The 10111-nt window shown below is 38.7% G+C and overlaps 1 protein-coding gene across 1 annotated transcript; it reads left to right on the top strand.

The window, feature by feature from the left end:
• Nucleotides 1-851: 851 nt before the first annotated feature.
• On the top strand, nt 852-9878 carry LOC107992013 (uncharacterized). The gene is made up of 4 exons (XM_051085620.1): nt 852-981; nt 4924-4992; nt 5420-6154; nt 9346-9878. The coding sequence occupies exons 1-4, from the start codon at nt 852-854 to the stop codon at nt 9876-9878; spliced, it is 1467 nt and encodes a 488-aa protein (XP_050941577.1).
• Nucleotides 9879-10111: the final 233 nt, after the last annotated feature.

Raw genomic sequence — 10111 nt, 5'->3', positions numbered from 1 at the left:
AGGAAACTACGACCAAAGAAAATTTGATGAGAGTAATTCAAACTCAAATTCATCAAGAGGTTTATTGGAGAATTAATCTTTGAACTCAACTTCCTTGCTTGTTGGATCTATTAAAAAAGAATTCAAGTTAGAAACTAAATAAAGACTAGAAATTAGTTATAAATTACTTTCTAACTAATTCTTAGTTGGGTTAGTCACTTTATAAAGGAAGAAGTTTTCTAGCACTTATCTATATTCTTCATATCTTGTAATCTCTCAAAAGAAATGAACTGATAGCCTTTAAAGTGGATGTAGGTGCTTTTGTCGAACCATTCTAAATCTCTGCGTTGATCCATTTTCTTCTCTACTCTCTCAAATTCCTTTACTCCATTGTTGAAAGCTTGAAGTTAACTCTTTCATGAAATGGAAGAAGAAAGAAAGAAAATGGTAAATAAAACCTAGCTTCTGCATGAACAAGAAAAAGAAAATGAATTAAATGAGAACTTTACTTTACTTTTCGGCAGTCTCAAGCCAAGAGAGAGGAAAATGTGGCAGTTGTCCATCATAAATAATATATTGCAGTCGTAAGTGAGAAGGGTAATAAATAAAATATTTTGCTTTTATTTTCAAAGATTTTATCAAGGTTATGGAAGACAACACTATTCAAGGTCACGTGGAGAAATATCAAACAATGACAAGATGTATATCAAAAGAAAGGTCGAATGTTATAATTGTCATAAATTCTGCCATTATTCTTGGGAGTGTAGAAATAAAGTTGAAGAAAATGCAAATAATGCTGAGAAAGATATAGAAAGCGATAATTCATCATTGCTTCTAGCATGCAAAGATGCAGAAACATGTGAAAACACTGCATGGTAGATCTCGACAATGGTGCAAGCAATCACATGTATAAAAGTAAATTGATGTTCTTGGAGCTTGATGAATCTGTTGGTGGCGATACCGTATTTGGGGATGCCACAAAATTTTCAGTTAAAGGAAAAGGTAAAATTTTGATCAATTTGAAGAATGAGAAGTATGAGTTTATCTCTAATGTTTATGATATGTTTGATATGAAGAACATTTTGAGTTTAGGACAACTCTTAAAGAAAGGCTATAATATTTTGATGAAGGATTGTAGTCTTTTGATAAGAGATAATAATGACAATATGATTGTTAAAGTGCAAATGACGAAAAATAAAATATTTTTTTATTAAACATTCAAACTTATGTTGTTAAATGTTTAAAGTCATGTTTGAAAGATCCCAAATGAATTTGGCACTTGAGATTTGGGCATTTGAACTTTCTTGACTTGAGACTATTAGCGAAGAAGGATAGGGTTGCCATATGTCAAACATCCAGATCAATTTTGAAAAACAATGAAACAGTCAACAATAGTTTCTTGAGATAATCAATACTCTAAGGGACAGTAGAAACTGCTACATAAACATATAGTAGAGACAATAAATGGACAAAGATTTATTAACCCAGTTCGATGATACTTCATCTACGTCTGGGGGGCACGAGACCCGTTATAGGAGATTTGATTTCTTTCAACAAGTTATTATAAGTATTTTCTTGTGATAAACAATACAGAGTTTACACACTCATTTACACTCTTTACTCAATTGACATCAGTCATGAAACTGAAAGAACAAGTTATGGCTTGGTCCAATATTTGTTTAGACTCATAACAAACTTCCCCTTAATCAGTATTCGACTAAACTTTCTGACTAAGTAATCAAGAGGTAAAGATCTCCCCCTTTAATCATTTATCTCATCAATCATCTTATCAGGATTCTGTATCTAATTTAAGTTATACATGATCTTCATAAGGATGGTGTGTTGCTTAATCTGAATTTGTTTTCTAAATCAATTTCCCATTCAGAATGATCGCTTAGAATCACTTACGATCAATCAGTTTTTCTGTAACGCCCCAACAGATTGGAGTTTTCATTTGTTCATCTCAAGAGTAATTTTTGTAAAGTTTGAATTTGTTTATGGAATTGGATTATTTTGACCTTATAATTAATTAAGGTTAAAGAGTTACTTTGGCTGGATATTTAATTAATGAGGTTTAAGGATAAAATAAAATAATTATTCGTGAAGGTAATAAAATTTAATTATTGTTTTTGAAAGGGTCAATTGTTGGGTTTAATGAAGAGAGAGAGTGGATGGTTGTTATTGGATTAAAGTAGAAAAAAAAAGAGATAAAAGAAAGTAATAATTATTATTTTATTATTGTTTCTTTTATTAAAAAGGGGGCATTGGAAGGCGTGAAATTCATCATCTCCCCAAGAAAACCCTAATCCCAAATTCTCCCACCCTAGCCGCCGCCGTCGATCGACCGCCGCAGGCCACCGAGCAGACATCCATCCTCCCAGCCGCGTCGGAGAACAGACCAAGTCAAGCCGCCGCACGCCAAGCGACAGCCACGCACGCCGCGCCCGCATCTGCCAGCCCAAGTCGCGTCTGCCAGCCCAAGCCGCGTCTGCCTCGCCGACGTCCACACTCCCAGCCGCGTCGCGCCGCTTCGATCCGATGCAGAGCAGCCGAAGCCTCCGTCTGCAGCCATCGCCGAGCGAGGCCGTGGTTTTAGCCGGACCACCCGCGACCCGTCGCGCCACCCGAGTCTGGAAGTCAGCGCCTCGTCCGCGCGAAGACCTGACCCGGCCGAAGCTCCCGCCCCGCGACCCGACCGACCCACGCAGCCGCTCTGCGTCGCCCAGCCGCGCCGTGGTCACCTGCAAGCCGAGCCGCACGCACGCAGCTCCTGCGCTCGAGCCAAGCCACGCCTGCTCCTGAGCCGAGCCGCGCCTGCGCGTGAGTCGATCCTTGCTCTTCCAGCCAATCGAGCCGAGCCGATCCCTACCTTTTAGAGCCACACAATTTTTGGCCTTTCCCCACATTTCCTTGGTAAGTTTTGGAAGTTAGTTGGGATTTGGTATACCCAACGAAGAGAAATTTTAGTTTTTAAATAATTTAATTGTTGGATTAAATTAAATTATTTTTCTGAAAGGGGGCCGGTTGGACAAATTGGTGTTGGAGCGTGGGATTTCCTCGACTTTGAGGGAGTTAGCGCAACCTTGATTTTGGGGTAAGTTGCTTCAAACGACTCTTGGACCTCTGTTCCTTGAAGGTTAGGTTTTAATTGTTGTTTCTAATCATTTAGGGCCCCGCTGCTTGGAAAGCACATCTTTTCTTACTTTTAGGACTCGGCAACCAAATCTCCAGGTAAGAGATTTCTACTACTAGCCCTACGATTAAAGGACTGTATGCATTCCTAGTTACGCACTTGAAGATTACATGGCATAACGACAGTATAGTTAATGAGGGCATGTTGTGTCGTATTATAATGACATAGTTAATGTGAGACGGCTGATTATGACTTTATGTTTGGTTGTGGCGATGAGATATGATATTATTATTGCATGAGGATGTTATGTGTATGTGTGTTGTGGTTAGGGTGTATGTTAGTTCCTTATTAGAGTCGTACCCATATGGGTGTCCTTCGGGATCACCACCTTTATGACACAGACATGATGGAGGGACCCGACGGGGTCGCTGTCACTTATGACTGCATAGTCTGACGGGATTACCAGTCTGGCATTGACATTGACACAGACATGACGTGAGTGATCCGACGGGACCACTCACAGCCCGAGCGTCTTAGGTATTCCCTTGGGAACTACTAAGGACCAACTCGTCCCTGCGGGGTGCGTATTGCACGTGTTCGGGGACGTGCCAGTTATGGGGTACCAGTTTCAGGACTCTAATAGGAAGTTAACAGGCACCTAGTGGGACTAGTGGTCGGTCCCTTACTGAGTATTTTATACTCACTCTCTTCATGTCATATGTTTCAGGTAGAGGCCGAGGTAAGGGCAAAGGCAAGCTGGCGAGCGACCAGAAGTGACCGTGGCGAGCCATAGGGATTTCTGCTTCCGCCTTCACTTGTTTTGACGTTTAGTACCTGAGTTTTATTTTTCTCCACTACTTACTATTTATTTTCTTTAAAAGTAGATAGGACCCGAGTAGGACTTTAGTATTTAATTTTATTTTCGCATATTACATTGATTGATTTTCATAAATAAATTTCTCAAATTTTATTCGTTTTTACTAAATTTTATGACTTAAACCACGTGTTTTACATTCAGTAATGACTGCAACTCAGTATAAGGAGTTGGGTTGTTACATTTTCAGATATACAACAATCGACCCTCTTTTGCATAGTGATGTTTGCAACAACCGTCGATCACATAACTTTATTCAGCTATTTATATGTTATTTATTTTTCACACCAAAATGAAGACAATTTTGCAAATCCTAACGTCCGCGAAGATCTGAATACCAATATCATACTCTCTCATCCATAAAATTCGACACCCAAGATTTTGTACGACATGTACTTCAAAAAGCTAGGGCCTACAATTTCTTAACAAATTTTGTGAAGGTTGTCTTCACCGGCGGATTTAGTATAGGCCCGGGGGGGCTCGAGCCCCCCCTCAACTTTATTGTCTTTATATAATATATTTATATATAATAATTTAATTATTAATAATCTTCAATAGTTTAATGGTTATTCTAGTTGTTAGCCCCCCTTCCAACTTGGGTTCAAATCCTACTTATAAAATTTATTTTTAGATTTTTCTTTTTCTCCAAAATTGCAACCCTTTGATTTCCACCCAAGAAATAATAATTATACACTCTTCCCCACCTAAATTAAAGCTAGTACCTATTCATCTTCATTCATTTTATTAGTCTTTTAATTTTTCAACTTCTAACTTTTTAAAATTTTCAACTTTTTTTTGCTTCTTCTCCGACATCTTCTCATAGCTTGTGAGGTAAATTTTTATTTATTTATTTATTTTTCTTTTTATTCTTAAGTTTGTTGTTTTATTTATATTTATTCGTTTTAATATTTAAGACCATTCTTATTGTTTATTTTAGCTTTAAAAATTCCTTCTTCAACTTCTTCTTGGCTAGCTTCTTGTTCAACTTTATCTCCTAATTTACAAGGTAAGCTTTGTATTTATTTTCTTCTCTTTTTAAGTTTGTTATTTTATTTTTATGCATTTGGTTTTAATATTTCAAGTCATTCTTATTTTTTATATTAGTCCATTTGTTTTATACCTATTTTATTAACTCTTGAAATAATTTATGAAACTTAAATAAACTTGTTGGGTTGTTTAAGTTATAATATTGTTGTTATATGTCAATATCTTCTTCATTTATTCTCGTTACCATGTTATGTTATTGTAGATTCAATTGGAAATCTAAATGGAGAAATATTTTAAAAGAAAATTGATGGGACCATCATCTCCTTTGAAGAAAAGTAATAATAGTAATGAAAGGTCCATCACTGAAGTAAAATTATAAGATTTACCAGCAGATCTTGGTCTAAGGATTAGAATTCTTGATTACAATTGTAATATTCGTGATGAAGTTCGTAGAGCATATCTACAAAAAGGACTTTGCCAACCTCGAAATCATACTTTTCCGTTGAAGAAATCCGGATCACAGTCAAGAAGATTTAATGCAATTTGGTTTACTGAATATCCTAATTGGTTGGAATATAGTATTTCAAAAGATGCTGCCTATTGTTTATGTTGTTATTTATTCAAACTAGAAGTTGGAGAACAATCAGGACGTGACCATTTTATTGGTGAAGGATTTTCAAAATGGAAGGAAAAAGAGAAATTGCAAACTCATGTTGGAGGACCAAATAGTGCACATAACCAAGCTTGGGGCAAATGTGAAGCTCTTTTAAATCAAAAACAACAAATTGCAACATTTTTTAACAAGATGTCTAATCAAGCAAGAATTGACTATCGGATTCGATTAGGTGCAACAATTGATTGTGCTCAATTTTGTTACAACAAGGTCTTCCATTTCGTGGGCATGATGAAAATGAAGATTCAAAAAATCAAGGTAACTTTCTTGAACTCCTACAATGGTTATGCAACCATAATAAAGATATTGAAGTCGTTTATTTTGAAAAATGCTCCTGAAAACTTGAAATTGACTGCACCAGACATCCAAAAAGATATTGTGAACTGTATTGCAGTAGAAATTGTCAATTCAATCATACAAGATATTGGTGATAAGTTGTTTTCAATTTTGATTGATGAGTCGAAGGATATATCTTCAAAGGAGCAAATGTCAACTTCAATTAGCTTTGGTAGCTATTGCAAAAAATCATGTAGAGATCGCTGGTCTTTTTCTTTTAGTTGTAAATGTGGTGAATGTTATTGGTGCATCAACAAAACGTCGAGACATGTTAAGAGAGAAACATAGTGCCAACACTTTTGAAGCTCTGAATAATGGTGAGCTGTCAAGTGGAAGAGGATTAAATCAGAAAACAATGATTAAACGGCCAGGAGATACACGGTGGGGATCACACTACATCACTTTGGTGAGATGTATTTCAATGTTCTCATCAATTTGTGAGGTACTTGAGATAATCATAGACGATGGATCAAATTTTGAACAAAAATATGAAGCAAAGGTTCTAATTGAATTCAATCCAATCATTTGACTTCGTTTTTCATGTGCATCTTATGAAAACTATCTTAGGAATCACAAATGATTTATCTCAAGTACTACAAAGAAAAGATCATGATATTGTGAATGCAATGAATTTGGTCAAGATTTGTACAGTAAGATTACAGTCAATGAGAGAGTCAGAATGGCGATCATTGTTGGATGATGCATTTTTAGTTCGAGGGAGGCAAAGACGAAATTCTCAAGAAATCACAAATATATATCATTATTGTAACGCCCTGAATTTTTCAAGGTAAAATTTTTATCATTTTATGTAATCTTTCGGAAATTTAAAATTTTGTAAAATGATAAATTAATAATATAATATTAATTATATTATTATTATTAGGTATTATTATCATTATAATTTCATGTTAATACTCTTATTATTATTTAGTATTAGTATTAATATTATTATTTAATATTATTATAATTAATTAATATTAATATTTTATTATAATAATAATTATTATTATTTAATATATATATATAATTTTTTTATTTTTAAAACCCTAAACACGCGAGCGCCACCCCCCCCCCCCGGTCCTCCTTCTTCCTTTTCCCCGTCGGCCTTCTTCTTTTTCATTCTCTTCTCGTCCGACGCCGCCGCCCGTTTTCTTTTCTTTTTCCCTTCCGTTCGCGCACGTCTCCATCTCCGTCTCTGTGGTGGTCGTCCGCCTCCGTCTACCTCGTCGAAACTTTCCAGCTTCAACGTTCGACCGCCGCGGCTCCCTACCATTTCGGGTCTCCTCTCGGTTTCAAGCACTCGAACGCCGCCATTCGTCCTTCGTCCGACCGTGTCCGCCGTCAATCCGTCGCCCTCCGCCGCGTTGAAGCAGAGCCAGTCGTCGGACTCCACCCAACCGCGATGCATCTCCGTCATCGAACGCCCGAAGGTTTGTCGTTCGTGGTTGCCCGATTTCAAGTCGACCCGACCCGAGAACCCGCTTCAGTCCGACCCGTGTTTTAAGCTACGAGCCGCAAGCTGAGTTGAGCCGAGCCGCGAGCCGAGCTACGAGCCGAGTTGAGCTGAGCCGCGAGCCGAGTTGAGCCGAGCCGCGAGCCGAGTTGAGCCGAGCCGCGAGCCGAGTTGAGCCGAGCCGCGAGCCGAGTTGAGCCGAGCCGCGAGCCGAGTTGAGCCGAGCCACAAGCCGAGCTGTGAGCCGAGGCCAAGTCGAGCCGAGCCGAGGGTGAGCCAAGCCGAGCCGAGCCGAACGCCTCCAAGCCAAGCCGAGCTCCCTGTTCACCGAGCCACCTAAGCCTTCCTTCCTCCACTTCGGGTCACGGTGAGTCTTCGGTAAGGATTATTTTTGATGAATTTCCTAATGTTGCTACGTCCGATTCGAATTTGAATATTGGAATAAGATTTGGTCCTACCTTTCCTCCCTTGAAGGTATTAAGGAGTTGACGTTTAAGTTCTCGGGTTTCGCGGCAGGCTTGTTTGGAGATAGCTTTCCCTTCCTTGGGTAAGTCAACGGATGTTGCTTAGGACCATTTAAAATGACTCCTACTAGTATCATCGATTAAAACCTTCGTGTTTTCGTTTAGGTGGATCCGTTGAGCGTGGACTCGATCGAGGGGCATAACCGAGAATCAGGTAAGGGTTTTCCTACTACTGGACCTCGGATCGAGGCTGGAAACGTAGTAATCCACAGGGGATTACACGTTAGTAACTGTACCGAATAAATGTATGTGTGTTTGACTTTTAAGTATTGTTACTATACTCTTGTCTGATGTAAAGGTAACGCGACCGCTAGTTGTAGCTTGTGTGCTATCGGGTGTAAGGAGTTGCTTGCGGATAGACCCCGATGCTGGATGTTCGGTATAGTGTGGTTATGTTAATGGGCTACGTTGTAGATTGGAATTGTATGTCGATGGACCTTGAAGTTTACGGTTAGGTACGTGGTAGTCATTGGTCTGGACATTGATCATGGAGTTTGGTCGGGGAAGGACGGTGAGTCCGATTTTGATTGATTAGTTGATTGGGTCTAAGGGTTACCATAATGGTGTGCGAATTGGAAACGCGTATAGCAACTGAGGGTGTAGTTGTTTAAACCTATACTATCTGACTGGCAAAGCCTATGGTGGAACTGTAATATGAATGTTGTTGGGGTATGACTGTTGTAGACGGTTTAGTATGGACTGAGGGGTAACGGTTAGCTTCATCTATGGGGTAGTGTACCCTACAGATATGTGCATCCTTCGGGAGCACCAGACTGATATGTGCATCCTTCGGGAGCACTAGACTGATATGTGCATCTTTCGAGAGCACTAGACTGATATGTGCATCCCTCGGGATCACTAGACTGATAGGTGTATCCTTCGGGATCACGAGACTGATATGTGCGTTCTACGGAACCACTAGACTGTTATGTAGGATACCCCTGAATAGGAAGTTAACTGTTGTTCCCTAACGGGCCCAGTAGTGGGTCCCTTACTGGGTATGTTTATACTCACCCTTTTCTCTTCTTAAACTTTTCAGGTAAGGGCACAGCGAGGGGCAGACCGACGAGAGGCAGGAAGGATGCGTGAAGGCCATATGGACGCGTCTGGTTTTCTTTATGCTTCCGCTGATGTATTTTGTGAGAATATTTGGTTTTGTGATTTCGAGTTGATGACCCGAGTATTTTATTTGGAACTTTTGTGACTATGATTTAAAATAGGGCCCGAAACTATTTTTTTGTAATATTTCTAACGTTTTTAATGAATTGTAACCGGTCCGTTATGAATTTTGTGTTTTATGGTCGAGTCTTAGCACTGAGTAGTGACCTTAGCTTGGTCCGGAAAGTTTGGGTCGTTACAATTATCATGTTGAGATTTTTTATGCAGTTATTGACATGCAACTTCAAGAGTCAAATAATCGTTTCACTGAGAAAAGCACCGAGTTGCTTCTTTGTGTGGCATGTCTCAATCCAAGCAACTCATTTACTGCTTTTGACAGACAAAAGCTCATTTGCCTTGCACAATTTTATCCTCGAGATTTTTCAACTACGGAGCTTCTTATTCTTGAAGATCAGCTTCAAAATTACATCATTGATGTGTGTTCAGATAATATGTTTGTCGGGTTAACAAGTATTGGTGATCTTTCTCAAAAAATGGTGATAACAGCTAAGGATAAAGTTTACCCATTAGTCTATCGGTTGCTTACCTTAGCATTGATCTTGCCAATTACAATGGCTACCGTGGAGAGGACATTTTCTGCTATGAGCATTATAAAGACTCAGTTGCGTAATCGAATGGAAGACCAATGGATGAATGATTGTCTTGTAGCATATATTGAGAGAGATTTGTTTGATAAGATAGATAATGAAGTTATTATGTATCGATTTCAAAATATGAAATCTCGTAGGGGACAATTGTAATGTACGAAAGTCAGTAAATTTATTAGTTTTTAGAACCACTCACTTATAAATTATTTTGACTAAACTATAAAGCCCCCCGTCAATAAATTTTCTGGATCCGCCACTGGTTGTCTTTATGGAAAACAATCAAGGAAGAGTTTTCCACAAGAATCATCTTCGAGAGCAATGAGACCACTGGAGTTAGTTCACATTGATCTTTATGGACCAATCAAACAAAGTTCTTTCGGTGAGAA

The sequence above is a fragment of the Cucumis melo genome, chromosome 6 (genome assembly GCF_025177605.1).
Source record: "Cucumis melo cultivar AY chromosome 6, USDA_Cmelo_AY_1.0, whole genome shotgun sequence".
Taxonomy (NCBI): Eukaryota; Viridiplantae; Streptophyta; class Magnoliopsida; order Cucurbitales; family Cucurbitaceae; genus Cucumis; species Cucumis melo.
This window is presented reverse-complemented; position numbering and strand designations above follow the sequence as displayed.

Coding starts and splice junctions, on each gene's coding strand:
- LOC107992013 (XM_051085620.1), top strand. CDS start 852: ATGGTAGATCTCGACAATGGTGCAAGCAATCACATGTATAAAAGTAAA. Junction 4,993..5,419: donor TTTATCTCCTAATTTACAAG/GTAAGCTTTGTA, acceptor TTCGTGATGAAG/TTCGTAGAGCATATCTACAA. Junction 6,155..9,345: donor GTCAACTTCAATTAGCTTTG/GTAGCTATTGCA, acceptor TTTTTTATGCAG/TTATTGACATGCAACTTCAA.